The sequence below is a fragment of the Argentina silus genome, assembly GCF_951799395.1.
Source record: "Argentina silus genome assembly, chromosome: 9".
Lineage (NCBI taxonomy): Eukaryota > Metazoa > Chordata > Actinopteri > Argentiniformes > Argentinidae > Argentina > Argentina silus.
In genome coordinates this window covers 16,847,185-16,869,891 of record NC_139663.1, presented here as the reverse complement: position 1 = coordinate 16,869,891, position 22,707 = coordinate 16,847,185, and the positions used below count along the sequence as shown (strand labels likewise).

At 45.9% G+C, this 22,707-nt stretch overlaps 4 protein-coding genes across 8 annotated transcripts; 3 read left to right on the top strand and 1 right to left on the bottom strand.

The window, feature by feature from the left end:
- Nucleotides 1–120: 120 nt before the first annotated feature.
- mettl23 (methyltransferase 23, arginine) lies at nucleotides 121–1,821 on the top strand. 2 transcript variants are annotated; one of them, XM_083676192.1, is made up of 5 exons: nucleotides 121–349; nucleotides 543–647; nucleotides 789–1,026; nucleotides 1,141–1,225; nucleotides 1,304–1,821. In XM_083676192.1, exons 1-5 carry the CDS (start codon nucleotides 248–250, stop codon nucleotides 1,467–1,469), a joined length of 696 nt encoding a protein of 231 aa, XP_083532318.1. In that variant the 5' UTR covers nucleotides 121–247; the 3' UTR covers nucleotides 1,470–1,821. The 2 variants fall into 2 exon arrangements, with proteins under 2 accessions (XP_083532318.1, XP_083532319.1); XM_083676193.1 differs by having other exon boundaries at nucleotides 139–305.
- srsf2b (serine and arginine rich splicing factor 2b) lies at nucleotides 1,822–5,023 on the bottom strand. 4 transcript variants are annotated; one of them, XR_014554390.1, is made up of 5 exons: nucleotides 4,432–5,023; nucleotides 3,789–4,086; nucleotides 3,098–3,242; nucleotides 2,639–2,720; nucleotides 1,822–2,204 (listed from the first exon to the last, which is right to left on the bottom strand). XR_014554390.1 is itself a non-coding variant. In XM_083676195.1 (3 exons), the coding sequence occupies exons 1-2, from the start codon at nucleotides 4,794–4,796 to the stop codon at nucleotides 3,804–3,806; spliced, it is 648 nt and encodes a 215-aa protein (XP_083532321.1). In that variant the 5' UTR covers nucleotides 4,797–5,023; the 3' UTR covers nucleotides 1,822–2,720; nucleotides 3,789–3,803. The 4 variants fall into 4 exon arrangements, 1 of the variants encoding a protein (XP_083532321.1); XR_014554389.1 differs by having other exon boundaries at nucleotides 1,822–2,720; XR_014554391.1 differs by lacking the exon at nucleotides 3,098–3,242.
- A 751-nt stretch (nucleotides 5,024–5,774) lies between these two features.
- mfsd11 (major facilitator superfamily domain containing 11) lies at nucleotides 5,775–11,746 on the top strand. The gene is made up of 13 exons (XM_083676358.1): nucleotides 5,775–5,924; nucleotides 6,039–6,094; nucleotides 6,556–6,663; nucleotides 6,882–6,961; nucleotides 7,085–7,181; nucleotides 7,313–7,371; nucleotides 7,674–7,833; nucleotides 8,805–8,845; nucleotides 8,959–9,024; nucleotides 9,158–9,283; nucleotides 9,453–9,627; nucleotides 9,814–9,949; nucleotides 10,129–11,746. The coding sequence occupies exons 1-13, from the start codon at nucleotides 5,829–5,831 to the stop codon at nucleotides 10,288–10,290; spliced, it is 1,362 nt and encodes a 453-aa protein (XP_083532484.1). The 5' UTR covers nucleotides 5,775–5,828; the 3' UTR covers nucleotides 10,291–11,746.
- A 659-nt stretch (nucleotides 11,747–12,405) lies between these two features.
- On the top strand, nucleotides 12,406–22,707 carry LOC310809334 (glutamine-rich protein 2; the record flags this gene model as incomplete). The annotated part of the gene is made up of 18 exons (XM_083676533.1): nucleotides 12,406–12,807; nucleotides 15,955–16,059; nucleotides 16,488–16,568; nucleotides 16,735–16,848; nucleotides 16,969–17,410; nucleotides 17,545–17,630; nucleotides 17,845–18,020; nucleotides 18,284–18,389; nucleotides 18,709–18,996; nucleotides 19,280–19,402; nucleotides 19,536–19,610; nucleotides 20,039–20,203; nucleotides 20,534–20,652; nucleotides 20,811–20,876; nucleotides 21,024–21,125; nucleotides 21,816–21,993; nucleotides 22,158–22,269; nucleotides 22,592–22,707. 18 exons carry the CDS (start codon nucleotides 12,406–12,408, stop codon nucleotides 22,705–22,707), a joined length of 2,856 nt encoding a protein of 951 aa, XP_083532659.1.

The window sequence follows — 22,707 nt, the reverse complement described above, 5'->3', positions numbered from 1 at the left end:
GAAAGCTTATTTGCACATAGGCGTAAGAGAGGGGAGTTTTATTGGATAACATTCCACGGTACGCCTTCCCGCCAGACACACAAACAGATTTCATTGGCTATCTCGCCGTGCAAAGACGCATGCAAAAACATGGCGATTTCTTGAGAGGGAGAAAGAGAAACAATATTTACAAAATAACAGAAGAATTAAACAACCTGACATGAAGACACAATACTGTATTATATCCCGAAGTCATTAGAAATAGGAAATGGACGAGAGTGAAACTGAGATTCCAAATATAGTTCAGAAATTATTCACATTCGAAGGTAACAAGGACACATGGCAATCACTGACTGTCTCCATCCCAGAGGTTTTTGCACTTCCTTCTATCATCGATTTCAATTGGATTATCCAAGGCATTTTTTCTGTATTCAGAGTTCTGCCCTCTGTGTGACCTTCTTATTTTACAGAACTTTACAGACAGTGTGTGAATCAGTGGATGTTAGACAAATTCTAAAAATCTCATTCTATTCTTCCACCTGTATTGCTCCCTTATTTTGTAGGTCCTTGATCCACAATATGGAATGTATGTCTGGCCTTCTGCAGTGGTACTGGCACAATATTTGTGGACACATAGGGAGGAGCTGCTGCACAAGACAGTGCTGGAGGTATGACCATCACACCTATGTCAGAGCACAACTTCATAAGCTTGCAGATCAAAGCATGCTTCACGAACATAACTCCACAGCTCACTTATTTTGACTACCTCCAAGCATGATTTTTAATGACCATGTGATGTTTGTTCACAGCTTGGAGCTGGAGTGAGTTTACCTGGTGTGGTGGCAGCAAAGTGTGGCGCACAGGTGATCTTGTCAGACAGTGCAGAACTTCCACTCTGTCTGAAGAACTGTAGGCGCACCTGTGCAGTGAACGAATTACCAGACGTCCTTGTGGTGGGGCTTACCTGGGGAGAAGTCTCCCCCGACCTGCTGCTACTTCCTCCGTTGGACATTATCTTGGGATCAGATGTCTTCTATGAGCCTGAGGGTGAGATCATATCAATTTAAGTGAGCATCGCCATCTTGATTTGGAATGTCCTGATCTCTGACTTGAATCTTGAACTGATCTGAATCTTTGATCTCAACTTGAAACCTATTTCAGATTTTGAAAATATCCTTGTGACTATCTCCTTCCTCTTGAGGAAAAACCCTCTGGCTCAATTTTGGACAACTTATCAAGAGAGAAGGTAGGCTTTTTAAGTGAAATTCTGCTCAACTGACCCATTTAAAACAGATAAACTGATAATATATTTTCTTTGTTTTAGTGCTGACTGGTCCATAGAGGCATTGCTTCACAAATGGAACCTGAAGTATGCTGCCATTCCACTGGAGAAATTCCATGCCAATAAAGACAAACTAGCTGGATCAGCACTTCCTGGAAGCCACACCATACAAATGATGATCATAACTCTGAATACAGGACTAATGTAACCGATCTGACATTAAATAAAGGGGTCTAGATTGCCAGTGGTTGTGATGGACAGGGCAGAAACACAGGTCTCAGCTCCCAGTAGTGTGTAGTTTATTAAAAGGACAGTGTTTCAGCCCAAGCTGGGCCTGGTTTTGACTAAAACCCAGCTAGGGTCAAACCATTATCCTTGCTATTCACTTAACACTTCCAGGAGCAGGAATCAGTGTGCAGATTAAGTTTCATGTTTTCCTACTGGGGTGATGGACACATCCATGTGCAGTGGCTTGTAAAGTGTTTGTGAAGAAGTTGTAAACTACATTCATGTGAATATGTACAAATTGATACTTGAATAAAGCACTGACAACCAGACCATTTAAGACAAAACACCAAATCTTTATTAGCATTCACATTGGACTAGATACAGAATCGAGAGGGACAGGGAAGGAATGCACATTGGGCAAGACAGAATGCATTGGTTCTGTTTGACAGAATTGATTAACAATAAGAAAACCATACTTGGGTGCTCCAAACTGGAGAACATTTATAAAAAATAAAAAATAAATTGTGTGGGGGGGAATATGCATTCTCCAGAGGGTGAAATTGTTGCCGCCTTTTATTTTTTTTTACGTTGGCCACACCACTGCATGGTAGTCACAGGAGCATTCTGGAGAAACCTGGAAACAGCCAAGCACTCTGCACTGCAACACGCCACCTTAACAGCTAACCAGCAATACTCAACTGCTACACAACTGCGCCTAGTGCACAAAAAATACAAGAGAGAAGATTAGAATCACAAGGAAATTAAAAAAATAGCAAACCTAGACAGCAAGGTTTACAAGCATGTAAATGAATGTGGGAGGGGGGGGGGGGGGGTTCTGTCATACATTTCCTGAAAGCAAAGCTTTGCATGCCTGCTTAAGTTGGGAGTGACATTTTTGTAATGGACTTTCACTGAGACTATACATTACTAAAATGTTCTCTTCACAGAAAACAAATTTACCATTGAAAAGCTAGGCCAGCAAATGGGAACTGCCTACCTGATTTTAAGGGACTAGAACATGCAGAACAATGAAGAGAATTGACATCCCAGCAGAATTGTTGAAACATTGCGCAATAAAAGCCAATAGTAGGCAAATTATAAAGAAAAAAAAAGACATCGAAAGCCTTCAGAACAAGATACAATAATAACCTTTTACATCAGAAATCATTGTATGGACGGCGTCCTCAGTCTGAAGTCTTTGACCTCAAGGGGCAGTTCAGTGGAGTCTCATCTGAAATGTGGAGAAAGACAATGTTATGAGAAACAACGGCATTGAACACATCAGCAAATTGAGCCTTCATTCTTTATCTCTGGTAATGTAGTAATGGTTTGTGAACTTCCCCCAGGCCCCCTCCCACCAGGTAGACATGGAGACACGTCCAGGGAATATGTATGGTGCTACTTCAGCTGGCAATATAAAAATACCAACTTTATGATGATGTGCACCATCAAGATCCTCAGTCACAGAATGGGGGTAAAAATATGTCATGAGCGAAGAGTTGGACAAACCTTGGTTCCCTTCAGATTACAAGTCTTAGCCCCCCAAAAGACCAAGAACATGACCTGGAGGACAATATAAAGCTTCTGTCCAATGTCCTGCAGACGTACCTCAACACCAACACCCCAACACTGACTGCACGCGACCTGCTCCATAGCAACACCCAACAGCAGCAGGCGGCCCCTGGGCAGCTCACACACCCATCTAACTGCTCATACTGCCTCAAACTCCTCTTTTGCAAACAGGATTCCGCAGCTTGGAGGAGAGAATTCCAGATTTGTTGATAAACATTTTGTTTACCTTCATGACCATTTTCAAAGGCTACATAGATGTACGCTATGTAAATATGAGCGTAACTGCCTCTACAATGACAGGACCACAACACTGGGCACGACGGAGGAAAACGACAACAGCGGGACGCCCCACGGGTCAACGTCGTAGGTTGATGGCTACAAAAATAACTGGCATCTCTGCCATGCCCAGTGTGATGGTACTCTTCAATATAATAATCTGAGGCATTGAAAGGACAGCATTACACCAGCAAACATTTTTAATGCATTCCCTGACTTGGCCTAATACACCCCCTCCCCCACAATAAATCACCCTGGAAACAGGAAATTGTGTTGAGTTATTTTATTTTTAAAATTATGGGCTGGTGTAGTTTATAAAAAAAAAAGAAAAGAAAAAAAACCCACCCTAAATACCCTCCTTTATATTCCCCATGTCATTCACTTCATGCAACTTCACCTCACTGTTACTACAAAAGTTGCATCCTCTCCAGTCCCTTTTCCTTGTACCTACCATTTTGTCACTGATCTATGGGGATTGTGCTCCATTTTCTCCCGGTGACTTGTGTTGGCTCTTGGATCTTGACCGCGAAGCTCTGTTGGATTGAGGAGTGCGGCTCCTGGAGCGAGACTTGGACTTATCCTTGGATCTAGAGCGGGACCTGGACGGTGACTTGGTCTTGCTTCTCTGGGGTGTGCGGGACTTTGAGCGGGAGTAGGAACGAGATCTTGATCTGCTGTAGCGGCGGGAGCGGCTGCGGGAGCGGGAGCGGCTTCTGCTTCGGGACCGGCTACGTCTCCGGCGCCTTGGGCTGGAGGAAAAGTAGAGTACATTCAATGTGCCAAATTATCATTGCTCGTCCAATACAGTTGCATACGCACGGTCACACACGGATTCCCCGCCTTTAAAACCGAAACTAGGTCAATGAACCGTGTAAAATGGTGGCATGCCTGCACTGTGAATTTAATACCTACTTGATAGCGATAATGCAGACAAAATCAGTTGTAAAGTCCATTGATCCACCCTGACAATTTACGTTCAGTTATCCTATGAATAACAATTAGCTAATGTTGTTAATAGCATTTCGGAGAGCTAGAGCAACTACCTAACCATGTGCTCAGCCCTTACCTCCTACTTCGTCGGCCATAAGCCTTACCTTCGGGGAGCTCCGCCACGCCGTCCACCACCGTCACGACCATCCCGACCACCACCACCACCACCATGGTGAGAGTCTGGAGGGCGTCCGTAGCGGGCCATCTGGACTCGCAGTTCGCGCCCATCCAGCACGGCGCCGTCCATTGCGTCCATCGCATCCTCTGCGTCCCGCTTATCGTGGAATCGCACAAAGGCGAACCCCCGGCTCTCCTTTGTGTAACGATCTCGGGGGATATACACATCACCTACCCGACCATACTTTTCAAAAACACGGCGAAGGGTCTCAGGTGAGGTTCGGTATGTCAGGTTGTCCACTTTCAGAGAAGTCATGCCCTCGACATCGGGCGGAGGCCTGCCGTAACTCATCTTGATAGCTAATGTTAGCTAGCAGGCTAACAAGTGTTTAGCTATCACAATGGAAACTAGTTGGTTAAAATTGCCGTACTAAATATCTTATCTTATAATGTATCGTGTTAGCTTAAATAAATGTTATTTAATCAAACCTATCCGAGAAATACGCCGCCTTTTTAAGCACAATAACATTTACTCGCACGCGCTGCCGTCTGCCGCTGCCCCTCACTCTGTAGTCTGTCGTCGTGGAATGAGGCCAATGGTGGACGCTGCGTATTTATTCGCTGAAGAAAACTACAACAAAACATTATGTTACCAATTTTTTCCTCCTATTTTAATAAAGAAAACCGTTGTTCTACTATATTTGAATACTTGCGATGGAAAACAAAGGAAAATACTACGAATTTAATAATATTTGTCAAGTTGAACCGGAAGAGACACGAAAAAGAAAGAGAACTCCATTTCCCAGTTGGCTTTGTTATGTGTGTCAGCTGAATGTCTCACATGACACACATTGCCACTTTCGGTCACACCACCGACAGTAAAAACACTGAACTATCATTTTTACACTAGACGGAAACAGTTGCTTAGTACATAGCACATGACCAGCAGCGGTTATTGTGCGATTTTCTAAAAAACATTAATCGCATTATAGTCCATCAGCTATCTTCTCAAAAGGTTATTGTTATCTTACACAAACAAGGACTCGCCAGACAGTAGCTACTGCACCGGTAAGTTGTTTTCTCTGTTAAGCATAGAAGGAAAAAGTCATGATCACAGTACTTAGAATATCTGACGTATCCGCGATTTCTCGTGACAAGGTCGGTGATTTGATCTTCTGGACAATAGCTCTCATTCACCAATGACAGATATGTCAGAGTCATTGGATAATGTTATCCAATGACTCTAATGTCATAACAATATCTTCCTCCTTCCACAACATCTTATTATCTTATCTTGTTTTTCATTTTCCAGATGAGCTGTGGTCAGAGGTTTTTGCATTGATCCCTTCCTGCAAGTAGTTTGACTGACTGACAGTTTGCAAACATGGGTCCAGAGGGAAAGACTCTCCTGAACATCATAATTCTGGGCTTTGGATTTATGCTCATGTTCACTGCTTTTCAAACATGCGGCAACATAGAGGTATGGTTGAACTAGCATTTGATACCAAGTCCAAAACCTACAGTTGACCCTTTGCCTGGCCCCACAGAATGTCTAGTGAAATTATATTGATTTGGTTCTTTCTTATCTTTTCAGCAAACGGTTATCAAGAGTTTCAACAGCACTGAATTCCATGGGAGTGGATATACAAGGTAATTGAAATAGATTAGAAATGTTGGGTGCTCTCAAACCTGGTATTCTAAGGTAGGACTGGAGCCTAATTGAATCTCCTTCTCTCAAAGAGGTCTCCCGGATAATTAAATCTAGCCAGTTTAGGGAACAAAGTTTACTTTCAACTCTCTACATACCAGTGTGCTGTGGGTTTACACAAATGACATGCATATGACTGTGGGGTTTTTGAGTGGGGTTGGCCTTTGTGGACAACATGGGGCGTTTAGTGAAACTACCTTACACTAGCCCAAGTAAACATCACTTCTGCCTTTTTCAATAAAAATGTAACTGCGTGATTGAAGATAACAACCTTTGTACAACAGGAATATCATAAAAGAAACAGACGGCGTGTCAAATATGAATTACTCATTGAAACATTTCACATTGAATCTGAATAATGCCTAAATTCAATCTCTAATGATCCTTTACTTGTTTCTTGTAGCATGTCCATCATCTATGGAGTTTTCTCTGCATCCAACCTGATAGCTCCCTCAGTGGTGGCTGTCATAGGACCCCAGCTGTCCATGTTCTTTAGTGGACTATTGTACAGGTGAGCTGATTCATTGGCTGCATAGCAGTTCCATGTCTAAAGTAAATAGATATTCCCTTTAGTCTGAAAAAAGGTGTTATTCTACCAATACCCCCCCCCCCCCACACACACACACACACACCACCTACAGTATTATCAAATAATGTTGGTTTGTTAGCTTTACGTCAGTGTTATTGTTGTTAATGCTACTAATGCTATTCATTATTCCTTGTCCCTAGTGGATACATTGCCATGTTCATCCACCCATACACCTGGAGCTTCTACACAGCCTCTGTTGTGGTTGGAATAGCCGCCGCAGGTAAGAATGACTGACTCTATGCCATTGCTACCTCCTGAGAAATGATAACCAGTTCCCCATCTCACGTTCCTTCTGTCTCTCTTTGTGTGTCCATTTGTTCCCTTCTTCATCCCTGTGGCCTAGTGTTGTGGACAGCTCAGGGGAACTTGCTCACCATCAACTCCACAGATGCCACCATTGGCAGAAACAGTGGCATATTCTGGGCCCTGCTGCAGTTCAGGTAATGTTCTTCTCATCAGCATTACTGGTATTGATTTGCAGGACTTTTTAGCATAGTGTAGCAGTGTTATGTTGAATCCATGGTGTTGCATTGCAGAACGGTCACTTCTACATCTGTATTCTTTTTTGCAGCTTGTTCTTTGGAAACCTGTATATTTACTTTGCTTGGCATGGACATGTTCACATATCAGGTATTTTACTAGCTTTTAACCCTTTGCTTCTAACAACAGTAGTAATTGTGTCTGCTGATCAAAATGTCTTTTGAAAGCATTGCGCAGAGTCTATTTGTAGCATCTAGTCCTCTCTTGGTTGATTGTGTCCCTTTTCCAATGACATTTTCCAATGAAATGTGAGGAAATCACATTTTGGTATTAAGTTGCTGACTAATACTGGTGTGTGTATGTGTGTGCGCGCGTGTGTGTGTGTGTGCGCGTGTGTGTGTGTGTGTGTGTGTGTGCGTGTGCATGTGTGTGTGTGCGTGCGTGTGTGTCAGACAAGGACCGTCAGACAGTGTTCATCTCGCTCACGGTCATCAGTCTGGTTGGCAGTTTCCTGTTCTTCCTGATCCAGAAGCCGGAGCCTGAGGCCACGCCCCTAGAGGAATCTGAGTCACTGCCGCAGTCAGACTCCACAGAGACCTCCCCTGTCGTTGTGTGAGTACAGACTGGCTATGGGGAAGCATAAACACTATGTAGAGCTGAACTGAGCTGAGCTGAGCTGAGCTGCACTGGGCTGGCCTGGTTACACATCCACCATAGTTTCTGAAACAGTGCTGGAAAGGAAAAAATCCAAGCCAGTAATGTATGATTTGGGTCGGCCCTGTTGTGTGTAAAGCCCCAAAGTCCAACTTAAGCGAAACAGCACAAGAAAGGTTGACACTGTTTGCTGCCATATAGCATGTGTTATATACTGTAGAATGTTACACTGAGCTACACCTGCATCAAATACTCTATACATACAAATACAGGTTGTACACGTGGTTATGAATGTGATTGTATGTAAGATATACTCCTCCATAGTCTTGAGTAATGTTATAATCCTGTTTCAGTCAAGACACTTACGTTGGTTTACCATTGTTGAATGAAAAATGGTAATACATTAGGTTTGGTGTAATTGGATGGCTCTGCTCTGTATAGCTCACCCGCCTGAGGGTTTAACAACATAAAATACCATAACATAAGGCAGGGAGCCCATAACTTATCAATCCCCCCGTAGGCAGGGCAGTACAGAGCGACTGTGCGGGTGGAGGTGGGGCGGTGGGAGGCTGGGGTGGTGGGTGGGGGCTGGGAGGCTGGGGCGGTGGGAGGCTGGGGCGGGTGGAGGCTAGGGCGGGTGGAGGCTGGGGCGGTGGGTGGGACGACCAACAAGTGATATTCTCATAGCCAGTGCTGTTACACTGTGTAACCATGGTGGAGTGTTGTATAACATGGCTCTTTCAAACCTTGTCCCTGAACATGTGATGTGTTTTGCATAACGTGAGATTCAGGTGACAGCTGTGTAAGTGTGCTGATTTTAAAGTGTGCTGATGTTCAAGTGCGCCGTTCAACTTGAATTTACGTAAACTTCATTTCTTGTATTCCCGGATTGGCTAGGAGTATCTATGTTGTTTTTTTGTTCCCTACAGAGCACCTCAAAGTCTCCGCTCCCAGGCTCTGGCTGCTTTCAGTAAGTCATTGATCTTTGCTGACTTCACTCTGTTCAACTGTAGCAGCACTAAACACACTCAGCACCGTAGATAAACTAACCGACTCATGCACACTACCTATCCTCTCCCACAGAGAAAGCATTGGAGCTGTCAATCACCAAAGAGATGCTACTGCTGAGTATCTGCATAGCATACACAGGTGGGCATTACTCAGGAAGGTACAGTCCTACCCAAGACAGCTACTTGTTTATTGTGATATGGGAACTTGATTGGGTGAATGAATGTTAGAGTAGATTTGAATGCTTGAACTTTTGTTTCTTCTTTATTACCAGGCCTGGAGCTGACATTTTACAGTGGGGTGTATGGGACGTGTATTGGAGCTATGACCCGATTTGGAGAAGATGCCAAAAGCCTAATTGGCCTGTCGGGAATTTTCATTGGCATGGGAGAGATCTTGGGTAAGTCGCTTCTACCCTTTTGATTCCGTTTTTTTTTTTCTTCTGCTGCAGTTTAATGTCACATGAACACCCAGGAAGGTGAGGTGTTAAGGGGAAATAAATACATGTGGTTGATGTTGATATGAGGAATGTTAACACCTTTGTTCTTGCTGTAACTCTATGTGTCCAGGAGGGGGCGTGTTTGGAATGCTGAACACATGCAACCGGTTTGGCAGGAACCCAGTGGTGCTGCTGGGGCTCATCACTCACTTTGTGGCCTTCTACCTTATCTTCCTCAACATCGCCAGTGATGCGCCCATCGCCCCAGAGGAGGGGACACACCTACAGGCCTACATCACTCCCAGGTACAGAGCATGGCGTAGGGAGATGGACCGTGAACCGTAACATGACCGCCACACACCCCATGTGGACGATTTGGCCGTGCTTTGTATTATTTTTGTGGAGCAGTCGTGCAGTTCTGCCTGTCTGCTCTGACGTTGAGATCATTGATGTTCGGTCCTAACCGACTGCTCTGCTGTGTTGTGTGTCAGTGTTGAGGTGGCGCTGCTCTGCAGCTTCCTGCTGGGCCTGGGGGACAGCTGCTTCAATACCCAGCTGCTGAGCATTGTGGGATTCATGTTCCGTGAGGACAGCGCCCCGGCCTTCGCTGTCTTTAAATTTGTTCAGGTGAGTTGTCATCTGGAAGTAAACACGCATATCTATTTGTGTAACTATCTGCATGCCCCGTGATGCATTACTCTTTATGATTGCTAATTATGCCGATGGTTATGGTTTAGGCTTCCTCGTTTCTACCCCCTCTGTTGTGTTATTATAGTGTTATAACATAGTGCCCTTCTCTTCCACAGTCCATCACTGCGGCCCTGGCTTTCTTCTACAGTAACTATCTCCTGCTGCACTGGCAGCTACTCATCATGGTCCTGGTAGGCTTCCTGGGGACTCTGTCCTTCTTTGTGGCCGAGAGGTTGGTGGTCTCCCGCAGACTGGACACAGACTATGACAGCATATGACCACCCAGGGGACGAGGGGGCCAAAGTGAGAGGAACTATTCACAGCTGGACGGGTCATCGAGGGAAGATTCATTGTGACACACACACGCACCTCTCCTCATCCACACACACCTCTCCTCATCCGTTGAACCCCTGAGCCTTCCGTTAACAGCCTCAGTGGCCCACCTCTTTCCCAACAAACACAGAGACTGTAGCATTGCTGATTTTTGCAGGGTCATCTGATCTGCAACTCTTTAGATTTTTGCCTTTAAGTGCAAGAGACACTTTCTTTTAAAAAAAACCTGTATGTTTTGTTTACTTGGAGCAAATCGATTGCACAGAGGAGCCTTTACTGGCACATCATTCACTATGTCATTCACTATGTGCTTCTGTATTTGTCTTCATTTAGTTGTTCAGCCGGTATCAAGGTTCAGTCATTGAAATGTAATAAAATGTTATTTTTTATTGTCAAGAGACTCTATCCCTACCAAAGTTGCCAGTCTCAGCAAGAATCTGACCAATATTCTACACTACAGGAAAACATAATACAGCTGACTCCTCATAAGTGCAAACTGTGGAGGTGTAGTACAGATCACTAGTCTCAATTCAAATACTAGTCACTAGTCTCAATTTGTTTTACTGACGTCAGATATCTGAATGCTTAAGTGCATGTGCTTAGGAAAGTTCCAAGCCATTGCATTTATCAGGAGTCAACCTTATTTAAAAGGGAACATTTGTCAAGAAGCATAGCTTTATGCAATTTACATTTTTTTTTATGAGTGAAATGCATACAACATGGTGGAACAATGCTGTAAATGTGTTTTTGGTTCATATTCTCATTACACTTATAGAGTATCTGTAATATTCCATAGTTTGTCTCAGAGATTCAAATGGCCAATGAGAACTACCGTGGAGAATGATCTGGGCCCCTGCATAACCTGTACCTGATGACTATGCTTAGGGTTAGGGTTAGTTATTTTAACTATGTTTAGAGAAGGATTGTAACTTTGGTTGCATTGAAAAACTGAACGCGAGAGGCAGAGTTTCATTTCGATCACTTGGACACTGAAGTAATGACATGGACACATTGCAAAACATGAACCTCAAGCGTGTCATTTCTCATACGTTTTTGTGATACAATTATTTTGATAGAGGCTGCAAAGTCTCCCACATGCTGTATAGACATTATTATTATTGTTTGCCAAAATATGTAGAATTCATGAATCACATGTGATAATCGATTGCTGAATGTGGAGACATTTGCTGCATGGGACATGTAGAACTGTTTGAGTAAATTGCTGAGGGTCCAGAGCTATTGGTTGAGACGCAATCTAAAGGATGTTGAGGGAATGAATAGATACAACTTGTTATGCATTATGAAACTGATTTTATACTTGAATGTATTCAAATGAAATAGCACTAGGCTTTTCATGTTTTTTTTTTTTAATTATCATTAAATGATTATTTTGAGCCTGTATGAGCACTTGCTCCTTTTTTGCATGCCTGGAGAAGAAAACCTAATGATATTTTGGTTTTGCATTACTTTTACACATCTCGTGTCATCCCTAATGAGTATTTGATGCCTGCCTCCATACAGCCAGCCTGCCTTGATTGCTTAGCAACCGGAGACGCTGTGTCACAATAGGGGATTTCGTAATGGACCGAGACCTCCTCCAATCATAAAAGAGAATTGAAGATCCTATCATTGTTACGTCCAATAAGCTTCCACGGTAGGCGTGGGAGATAAGAAACAAACTTTAAACAAATTACTAAAGCGAGGTTACTGGTGGCACTGCAATTAGAAACAACAGATTGAGTAGCCAAGAATAGGTTTTTAAACCTTATTTTAGAGATGTTTTTGTATTGATTTACAAGCTCTTTTACTTCGGGGCTGAGGAGTCAAGCAAGAGAAAATTATTTTTGCCTTAAAATCGTAACCTTTCTCTAGCCTTTTTTTTTTATTTTTTTATTTTTTTATTTATTTCATATAATTGTTCCAGACACATGTGCGGACCATGTTGTCTACATGTATGATTCTATTTTGTTGACTCTTTCAAAATAAGATTATTGGAGTGAACTGGATCTCTCAAGTCAATGCCTTCGTACATTATATCTCTAAACTAAAAAAGAACAGTCATGTCAGCTGACATTAGCTTGTTTGACTTGGTGAACCTGTCCATCGGATCACCTGAAGTTGGAGCTGTCAACTTCAATGCTTTGCACAGCCTATTGCACGCCCTCCTGGGACACCTCAAAATCCAAAATGTTACCACAAACTGGAGAGAGGAGGATGCCCCACCACAGGAGCCTCAGATCCCGCCACTTACGACATCCTCTCCACGGGAGAAGTCCAGTCCTTACCATCACATGGAGGACAAACTGCGGCAGATAGAAAGGCAGATAGCCTCTCTGGAGAAGCTTCCCAGCGGCACGGATCTGTTGAGCCGCACCGCCCCCACTACCACACCGGTCAACGACATGTGGCAACTGATGCAGCTCCGTCGCAAGGCTCAGGCCAATGAGGACGGCGTGTCCAAGGTGAGGCTCCTCCTCAAAATGCGATAATATGAGTTATGACACTGTAATGAATGAGTTATCATCTTGTGATAAAGGGAAACAATTTGACATGATGACAGGTGAGGGCACTACACTACATTCCTTTGAACATCTGACAAACAGTGCCTGTGATATAATCAATGGCTGGTAAAAATAAATAAATAAATAAATAGATAAATAAAAAGGTCTATGACCAATTTCAGGAATCTTGCTCAAAGCCTGATTTGTAGATTTTGTCAAAAAAACGTTCAAGCATTATAGACTGTTCCGCTGAGCACCATAGGCATCTATCTGTCTTATTGTGACAGATGTTATGGTGAATTGAGGTGATTTGGACCCTCTCATCTTGGATCCAGGTCCTTGAGTTGTTGCCCATCATCATCAGACTACTCTGGCAGCTGGGGGCCTGTCTGTGTGGTGACTGGCGGTGAGCATTTCAGAGCTCTCATCACCAGATAAGGCCAGTGATGATAGAGCACAGCACAATAGGTGATGTGCACCGAGCTGTCTTCTCAAATGACCTCTCCGTGTCTCTCTTCAGGTTTCCACTGGCCACTCCCTGTAGGAGCGCTATTGTTGTGTTTTTATCTGAGTTCACGCAGATCACTCTGAACTAGGCTACTGTAGCCCCTTTATCTTTTACATGTAACCTTTATTTATCCGGGTTAGGGTTAGGGTTAGGGTCTCGTTCAAATAAAATCTATTTTTCAAGCGGGACATGACCTGTTCCAAGAGAGCAGCAGGGGGAAGTAATGTTGTTGAGCAGAATCATTATGAGCAGGTTTCAAATTCCACCACAAGTCAATAATAACCACAATAATGACCTCCCACACCTTTGTTGTTATCTAAAGCAAACTAACTTGTTTCAAAGAGGACAGAGATGTGTAGATAAACCAAATTGTTGGTGGATCGTAAAGCAAATTACACAGAGGAGCAGAGGTCCCAGCTATCTTCATTGACATTGCCCAGACATGCCTGGATCTCTGTCTGTCTGTCTGTCTGTCCATCTGTCTGTCTGTCTGTCCATCTGTCTGTCTGTCTCTCTCTCTGTCTCTCTCTCTTTCTCTCTCTCTCTGTCTGTGTAATTAGTCCCCTGCAGAGATGACTCTGGTTGTCAGGGAAAGAATAGCACTCAGGTGATATGAGGGACAGCCAGTGGGTGCAGACACAGTGCCTCTTTGAAAACGCCATCTGAATCATTCATGCCCCTGTGGGCATACATGCCCTTGTGGGTCAACTACAGTATCCACTGCCCCTGAACGTCTGCCTGCCTGCCTGCCTGCCTCATCCCTGGAGACCCCCACTCAGCCTTTATCTAAACTCATATCAACCTCCTGTATGTGTCTGTGGTAGCATTAGGCTGTCAGCCAGGGTCACCATTCAACCCTTTGCAGAGGTTGTCTGGGGCATTGTGATTGTGAGAGGGGGCTATGCTCCACTGTGACCCAGGGAGCTTTTCCCGTCTATGAGGGGGGCAGCGGAAGTCCGCTTGAGTGGCATTCTGCGTTCACTGTGTTCACAGCGGCCTGGAAACATTCCAGGCCACCAGCCATCTTAGTCAGGCCCAGTTAATGGCTGACTATTCTGAATGAGCTGGCCGGCTAAAGAGTAACAGAGAGGTAGAACATGGATGGCTTTCTTCCCCGTTCACCAAACGACTTCCTCCTTGTGGGTGAAGTGAGATGATAGAAATGACTGCTATGTACATGATGTTGGTCATTTTCTAACTCCTTTCGCTAGGGGTTTCGCTTTTCTTTGTGTGTATATTTTTGGTCAGTTTGCATTGCATGCGTCACTGGGGGCTTGTATTTCTATTTGGCCTGCCAGCTACCATTGTCAACAGACTCCTTGGTGTGATGCTGGCCCAGATGTTGAGGTAGACCCATGGAGGAGGCTGGGCATGATGCCCAAACAGCATCCAAACAAACAGACAGAGCCAGACAGACAAACAGAGAACCAGGGCCATTGTATCTGGAGCAAGATGAGGAGGCCCTAGTCTGAGGCGATAAGAGACTTTTGCATAAAGCTTTCCTCCTGTTGCTGATGTATGATCATCATTTCCTATGTTCCCCCACGATGTCAGATCAGCCTCAAGAGGGGCTTGTTACAGATAATGTCATGGGACATTAACCATATCACACATTCTAATTCATCAGGTGTTGGATTAGCGGTTGCCAAGTTAGAATTCAAGTAGACCTATGTGTCCTGCTGTTTGCAAGGGTAAAAGGCCCTTACAGTATGTCTAATTAGAAATGTTCTATATTGAAAGAGACATTGATCTAATTGTCTTTTGGAGGTGTTTGAGATGATCAATAGAAGGTGGAGTCTTCAGGTATTTCTAAAAAGTCAGGTCATAGATCATTTCCACTTTGGTCAGCTCACTTATTGATTAACAACCTGTTAGTCATTTAGACATGTCCCTGCAGCTCTTTGGGGTGGCTATGCGTCATTTCATGCCTGGGCACATTTGACAGAAGTTAAATACAACCTTTAACATTGTAACATTGACTCAGGTCAACACATTCAAAGGCACCTCAGGAATTTATTTTTGTTTCAGTGTTGGTTTCTATAACACAACTCATTTCTAATATGCAAAAAAACCACAAAGCAAATCCCTCAGTTTACCCTGTCAACAAGGAAAAACAAATAGCTGTGATAAAGAGAGGGGTAGCAGGGGTTCATGTATGCACTGAACTAGCTGCAGTCTGGTCCTTCTTCCTGTTGAATCCCGGGAAACCACACCAGAAAGCTGTGTAACAGCTTGTGTATCTTATCCATGGCATGTGGACTATAGTGGCATGGTAACTTCCTTTAGGGTCAAAGGTTAGAGGGATGAAGCCAAGGAGGGGATTTTTGGGATAACTCCTAAATTAAGGATGTGATCTTCAAAGGTGGTGGTAGCCAGTGGGATCTCAACTTTATTGAGTCTCTGAGAATCTCACTGGGAGATAGGAGCTTAGGAAAAAGTCAATTTCAAGTGGTTTATGGGAGAAAATCATCATATTTGATTTAGTCATAGTAATGGAACATAGCAACAAACTCAAATTGAAAGGCATGGTATTGAATTGACAGATTTTCCAAGTTATTTTTGAGTTACATGTCAGCCCCCCTTCGCTATTGTGTTTCCAGTCCATGGCGCTGATCCAGGATCTGCTGAAGGAGATCCAGGAGCTGAAGGAGTCCAGAGATGGCCTGAAGAAGGAGGTGAAGAGCCTCAAGAACCAGCTGGACCAGGTGAGACTCACAGCAGTGGAGCAACCCTGGTTTAATCACTTTGTCTCTCATTGTAAGGGGGGATTACTGAGGGGCATGGCAACCTATCTCTCTCATCTGTCTGCGGTAGGGGGTACCCAGTTCTCATCACAGGGAATCCTGCCCCTCCCCCCCCCCCCCCCCCACCTCCATCTCTCCCCTATCCCATATCCCCATGGAATAGATGGTCATAGATAGTAGTGCTGGCCTCCTCCCTCACTTATCCACAGTGGGGGGCATGGTGTCACACAGGGGGCAACAGCATCAAACGGCTTAGAGAGAGAGCTTATCTCTCTTTCTCTCTCGCCTGTCACTCAGCCCAACTCACTAGTGACTAGGACAATAGGGATCGTCCCACATATCTGTTTCCATGTGGTACCTTGACGTTGCTCTGTGTGTTTGTGCCCCAGATCAATGTGGTTGAGCTGGCAGACAGGATCACAGCTGTGGAGGAGTACTGCCACCGTGTGGACGACCTGGAAACTGCCACGGTGAGTTTAACTGGGGGCTTCTTGACTAATCTTTACCAAACTAAGAAAATTGAATTCAAACGGCGTTGCCAATAACAAGGTTGTTGTTGTTGTTGTATAGTTAATATTTGCTTTCTCTCTTTCCTCCTCTTGTTTGTCTGTTTCTCCTCTCCTCTCTCTACCACAGAGAGAGCTGCAGAACACCGTGTTGCTGTACCCCCACCCAGACGAGATGAGCCAGTGTGTCACTTGGGACGTCATGCAGTCCGCCCTGGTTAGCGAGCGACAGAAGCTTCAAAAGGCATGTCTTTATAAGGCAACTGACATTCTATTCTTCAAAATGAATCATGCAACTTACATGAGGAGCAAACTTTCTACCTGTGCTTTGTATTGATGTTAGTGTTTTTCTCCATGCGTTTAGGAGCTCAGGGACTCAGTGCCCGTCGCAGCCCCCACTGCAGTGGCCATGCCTGCCACCACTCCCGATAGTGCCACTCCCTACAGTGCCACTGCTAATGCTGACCCGGGCACCGCCGTGCCCTTCACCCCGGCTGGCCCTGGTTCCATAGCCCCTACCTCTGCCACTGCCACTGCCACTGCCACTGCCACTGCCACCGCCACCCAGAGCAGGGCAGCCCTGCCCCAGCTGTCCATCTCTGATGGGGCTCTGGGGGTGAGTGGGCGACCCCTGTCCCGTGTAGCCAGTGGAGCAGAGCGCTACCCAGAGACCGTGGAAGCCCTGAGGAACATAGGCATGCTCAGGGAGAGACACGACACCCTGGAGGCCAGAGTGGAGCTTCTGGAGGCACGCAAGGCTGACCAGGCCCAGCTGCAGCACCTCAGGGAGCTCATTACTGACATGGGTGAGATGACACTGTCGACAAGCCGTGGCTGTATGGAGATCAGTGTATGGTTTCTGTACTGAATGGCTTCTTTAGTGAGGGACCTTAATATGTGGTTGTGTGTGAGTGGGCTAAATATAGTCCTATTTTTTCAGGTGACAAAGATGTGCCTGACAACCTGCTGGATCAGCTGAATCACCTGAGAGCTCTGGTGGACAGCCTAATGAGTGACAGAGAGAAGGTGAAGAGAGGAGGGGATACACACGTACACATGCACACCCACACACACACACACACACACACACACACACACACACACACACACACACACACACTCTGACTTCGCAAACACACACTTGCCGAACAACCCCCCCATACACCAACTCTTCAAGCCTGTATTCTGAGGCAGTTGTTCCCATGTTGTTGTTGACGATGACACTGTGTCTCTGTTGTAGCTAGGAGAGCTGGAGCAGCTGATTATGAGCGTAGGGACGGAGGCAGGGACAGGCAAGGGCACAGGGGGAGACTCAAACACAGATGAGGCCAGGGAGTCAGACACAGAGGTCCAAGGCAAACAGTCCCCTGACTCACATCAGAATGGGAAGCTCAAAATGCAGATAGCATACCTCAGGTAAACACCAAACAGCGATACACAGAGAGGTCATATCCGCCAGCACTGAATGTATCAAAACAGCTGCTTTTCTATGGCCAGTTTTGTATGGAAACCTGTTGATTTAATAACATTTGTGCCACTGTGTTTCACAGACATAAGAAGTCTCCACAGTTTGTAATTGTTTGGGCAGCTGAAGTGTAGTTGTTTGTAAGGGAAGAGTAAAGGTCAAGGTGGTTCACTCCTTATGGACTCCTGCTCCTATTCCATCACGTTGTGTTCAGGAATTCAGTGCAGAAACTGGATGAGGAGATGCAGCAGCTGAAAAAAGGGGACACCTCAGCCAAGGCTGAGCAGAAGAGCAAGAAAGACACGCATCTGCAGGATCAGGTCAGATAGATACAGTAGACAGACATAGAAACGTGTATAGCATCAGCTTCAACAGAGAGTGATATATATATATAAACATACAGATATCTTAAAGATCAGGTCAGATAGACATTTGAATCTAGACATACAGAAAAGTTATCAAATGTTAAAGTATTAATTTAATCAGACAGACATTGGGTAATGTCCAGCCAGGTAGATAAACGTAGTGTAGAATACACCTGAGGTGGTTCCAGTCATACATTATGTAGCGGCCCCTCTGGCGGCAACGGCTGCCCTCACACTGACCCCACACTGACCTCACACTGCCCTCTCACCCCAGCTGGACAACCTGAGAGGCATGCTGGAGGAGATGATGGCGTCCTCGTCCTCCATGCTCTCCCGGAGCCTCCAGCAGGAGCCCCAGGGGCCAGAGCAAGGCCAGGGTCAGGGCAAGGACCAGGGCCAGGGCAGCGGCTCGGCAGGTGGGCAGGAGGGTTCCACGTGCCCCTCCTGCTCTGTGGACGTGAGCAAGAAGGTCAGCCAGCTGTTCCAGCGCTACGAGAAGCTGCAGGGCCTGGTTACCAGTGTCGTCACAAAGCAGCAGGGAGGAGGAGGCAGGACAGGAGAGGTACAGGACAGGCCAGGCTGGGGATAGAGGACTAACAGAATAGAGAAAGAGTGGTCTGTCTACCACTACTAAGGCCAATGGTTGAGGGATCATTATTCAGGCTACATGCAGGGAAAGGTCAATCAGAACAGCTTCGCAGAGACAGAGACTGTGGACGATGGTGTTGTTAGAGAGTGTGTCGTGAGTCAAGCGGCGAGACCGTGGCTGTGTTATAGAGCAGCCCACACACACACCCTCCGTCGTTGTTCTCTGACATTTTTGGTTGGTTTGTCGTCTCCCCCAGAGCACTGAGCTGATGAGCGACGTGCAGGGGGCCATCCTGCAGCTGCAGGCCGAGTGTGAGAAGCTCCACAGCACCGCCAACCACCTCATGGAGGAGCACAGCCAGAAACAGGCTCACATTGACGTGAGTCAGGAAGGGGGGTGCATGGGGAAAGGCAGGGTGGGGGGGGGGGGGGTAAAGGGGTTAGGGCAGAGCTTAAGTCTGTATATGTATCTGTTTAAGCCCACATTCAAAAAGTCAAATATGTGTTCCACAGCATCTGTACAAGTCTATGGAGGAACTAGAAATGAAGAAGGCTGACAAAGAGCTCCTGGAGATGGAGATTGAAATCGTGAGTGTCTTCACCACAACATGGTGTAATTCCCACAACACGGTGTCATTCCCACAACATGGTGTCATTCCCACAACATGGTGTCAACATGCCCAGTGTGTTATGCTCAACCCAGGTGAACCTTATCTCACAGTTCCCCATAGGTTCATCTAAGTCTTGGCAAGCTCATGCAAGTCCATACAAGCCCATAGGGGTTTCCTACATATCCTAACATGCTCAAGTTTAACATGCGATTGCCCACACAAAACCCTACCAACTCCCCTCATGTCTCGACAAGCCCATACGAGATCATACACAAGTTCATACGTGTATGCCTTAATCCCTATGAGCCTGTCCAGGCTGAAGCCATCCCTTACAGGCCCATACAAATACAGCTATAGCTCTGATGCCCTTGCGTCTTGCCTCTCTCTCTCTCTCCCTCCCTGTAGAAAGCAGACAAGCGGGCCCTGGAGACCAAGGTGAGCCGCATGCAGTTTGACACCATGACGGAGCAACTCAACACCATGTTCCAGGAGCTGCTCAGCAAGATCACAGGCCAGGAGCAGGGCTGGCACAAAGTCATCGAGAAGATCTCCACCGAGATGGAGTGCAAGGTGGGGTGGAGCTTGAGGTGGAGCTTGAGGTGGAGCTTGAGGTTACTGTACCCTCTCTAGATCTTGTATGTTACTCTCTCTAGATGGATATAGAGTCGCTCTAGGGAATGTGTTTATGGGTATACTCTGTTTTTGACTATGCTCTCATCATTCTATTATTTTCTCAAGTGTGTATGACTGAATGTTTTTGTTTTTGCGTTTCCCCTGCCTTTGATGACATTACACCATTGTTTGAGATACCATCTGTCTATGAAGTGTCGCGTTTCCTGTGGGTTCTCTCGATTCCAGTTCTAATCCCAGTTCTGAATGGATATCTTTCCTCTGGTGCAGCTGAACCGGATTGAGCTGGATCCTCTGAAGAAGAAGCTGGAGGACCGCTGGAACAACATCCGTAAGCAGCTGCAGGCCCAGCCGGCCCCGGATCAGGATGACGCTGCCGGCATCAGGAAGTAAGTGACAGGCAGGAGGAGAGATGATGATGGACACAGCCATGTATAGTATATGATTGGGTCAGGGTGTCTTTGTGGATCATACTGTACACATTGGTGTAATGTTCAATCCCTTCTTGTGTTTACCTCTCTGTTCATCCCTCTTTGCCCCTTCATAGACAGCTGGTGGCAAGGTTCCACTGCATCTCCTGCGACCGCCCTGTCGACATGCTTACCCCAGGACCGTAAGTGAAAAAGGACAGCCCATATTTAGACAGAAACGAATAGTCAACAGTTTTAATATATACATATAATCATGTATATCTCTCTTTTTCTCCCTCCCTCTCTTTCTTTCTTTCTTTCTTTCTCACTCCTCACTTGTTTTGATACAGTCACCTGGTCACCGTGCCCACCGCCCCTGGAATGCCCTCACACAAGTCCAACAGGCCATACACAGTCTATGAGCTGGAGCAGGTTCGCCAGCACTGCAGAAGGTGAGAGCAGTCATATACCAGGTAGTACACAAAACAATCTGACTCTCTCAGCCCAATTATAACCAGCAGGAGGTGCCAGAGTCACAGATTATAATATATCGTCAACCTCATCTCACCACCCAACACACAAACCCAATCAGTCAGCGTTGCATGGTCTCCAGGTACCTGATACTAGTCCACTCTCCCTCCATGTCAGCCTGAGGCCAGGGACCAACCATGGCCACTTTGAGCTGGCCCACTCTGACAGGAACATGATGCAGGTGCGCAGGATCCACACCATGATGTGCAGGCAGATAGAGAGAGTGCAGAGCCAACTAGGCTGTCCCGAGCGGCCCCACAGCCAGGGAGCCCTGAGGGAGATCAGCTCGTTCCGCTACCCACCCATCCTGGGCCCACTTCAGAGGATCAGCCAGAGTGTTCCCAAGCAGTGAGTTAGGGTCAGGAGGTTAGGAGGGACGCCGGTGTCACTTGTACTGTACTGAAACCTGGGAAATGTCAAAAAGCTGGCTGTATTGTTTTGGAATGGTTCATAGGCAGGGTCAGTGAGTCTCCAAATAGGCCATGGCTACATGACACGATTGACATGGTATAAGCTCCCTTGAAACTACTGAAAATGTCTCTGAAACTGTCTTCCAATTCTTAACTTCCATTCCATTTGTCTCCGGCCTTGCCTCTCTCCTGGCTGAATAGTGAGCGTATCCCTGAGATGGCAGACTACAGTTACCTGGCCATGTCCCGGAGCTGTGGAGGCAGCCACACGCTCACCTACCCCAACCGCCGCTACACGCGCCTGCAGCACATCACCCAGTTCATCCAGGCTGAGGAGGAGACACAGGCACCAGTCCCCAGCACCACACTGCGCATTCAGGTGACAAAACACCTCTCTCTCTCTGGAGTACTGCTTTGCACGAGTTATGCGACTTACTACCCGTGATGAATAGTCGACGTTTGGCCATCCTGTGAATGTTGATGTAGAGAGTATGTATTTGGCGGCTATGCTAATATCTGACCGCTCTTGCCTGTATGGGTTAGCCGGAGGAGGTGGACATCCTAGGATTGGACGGACACATATACAAAGGTCGTCTGAACACGAGAGGGGTCAAGACCGTGGACGCCCGACTACCCACCATCTCTCCCAAAGACGGTATGGCTTTCCTCTGTGATGCTAATAGAATGTACTGAAGACTAAATGGAATCTGGGCAATAATAACGACAAGAAAATATTATTCTAAATGAATATTCACGATCTTCCCTTCAGTCATGTTAGTCAATACAAGCAACCCGAAACGCAGAGGGAATGTTCCCACAGGTCTAATTTTACAAAGATAGCCCTCCCTCAGAAAAGTGTTTTAACATTGAGTGTGTTAGATGACAGCATGCTGTGGCCAGCTGTCATGTCACGGCGTGGGGGGTGTAATGATAGTGTTCACTGCTGACAGCCCATATGGACTCCTCCTCATGGTCAGTGAAGCGCACCTCTGAGGACTGTCTAGAGTCGTCGTCCCCCTCTCGCCCCTGGGACCTGTTACGCAACACATCTTCAGATGAAGATCACATTTGCATTCGTCTGTCTCTGCCCTAA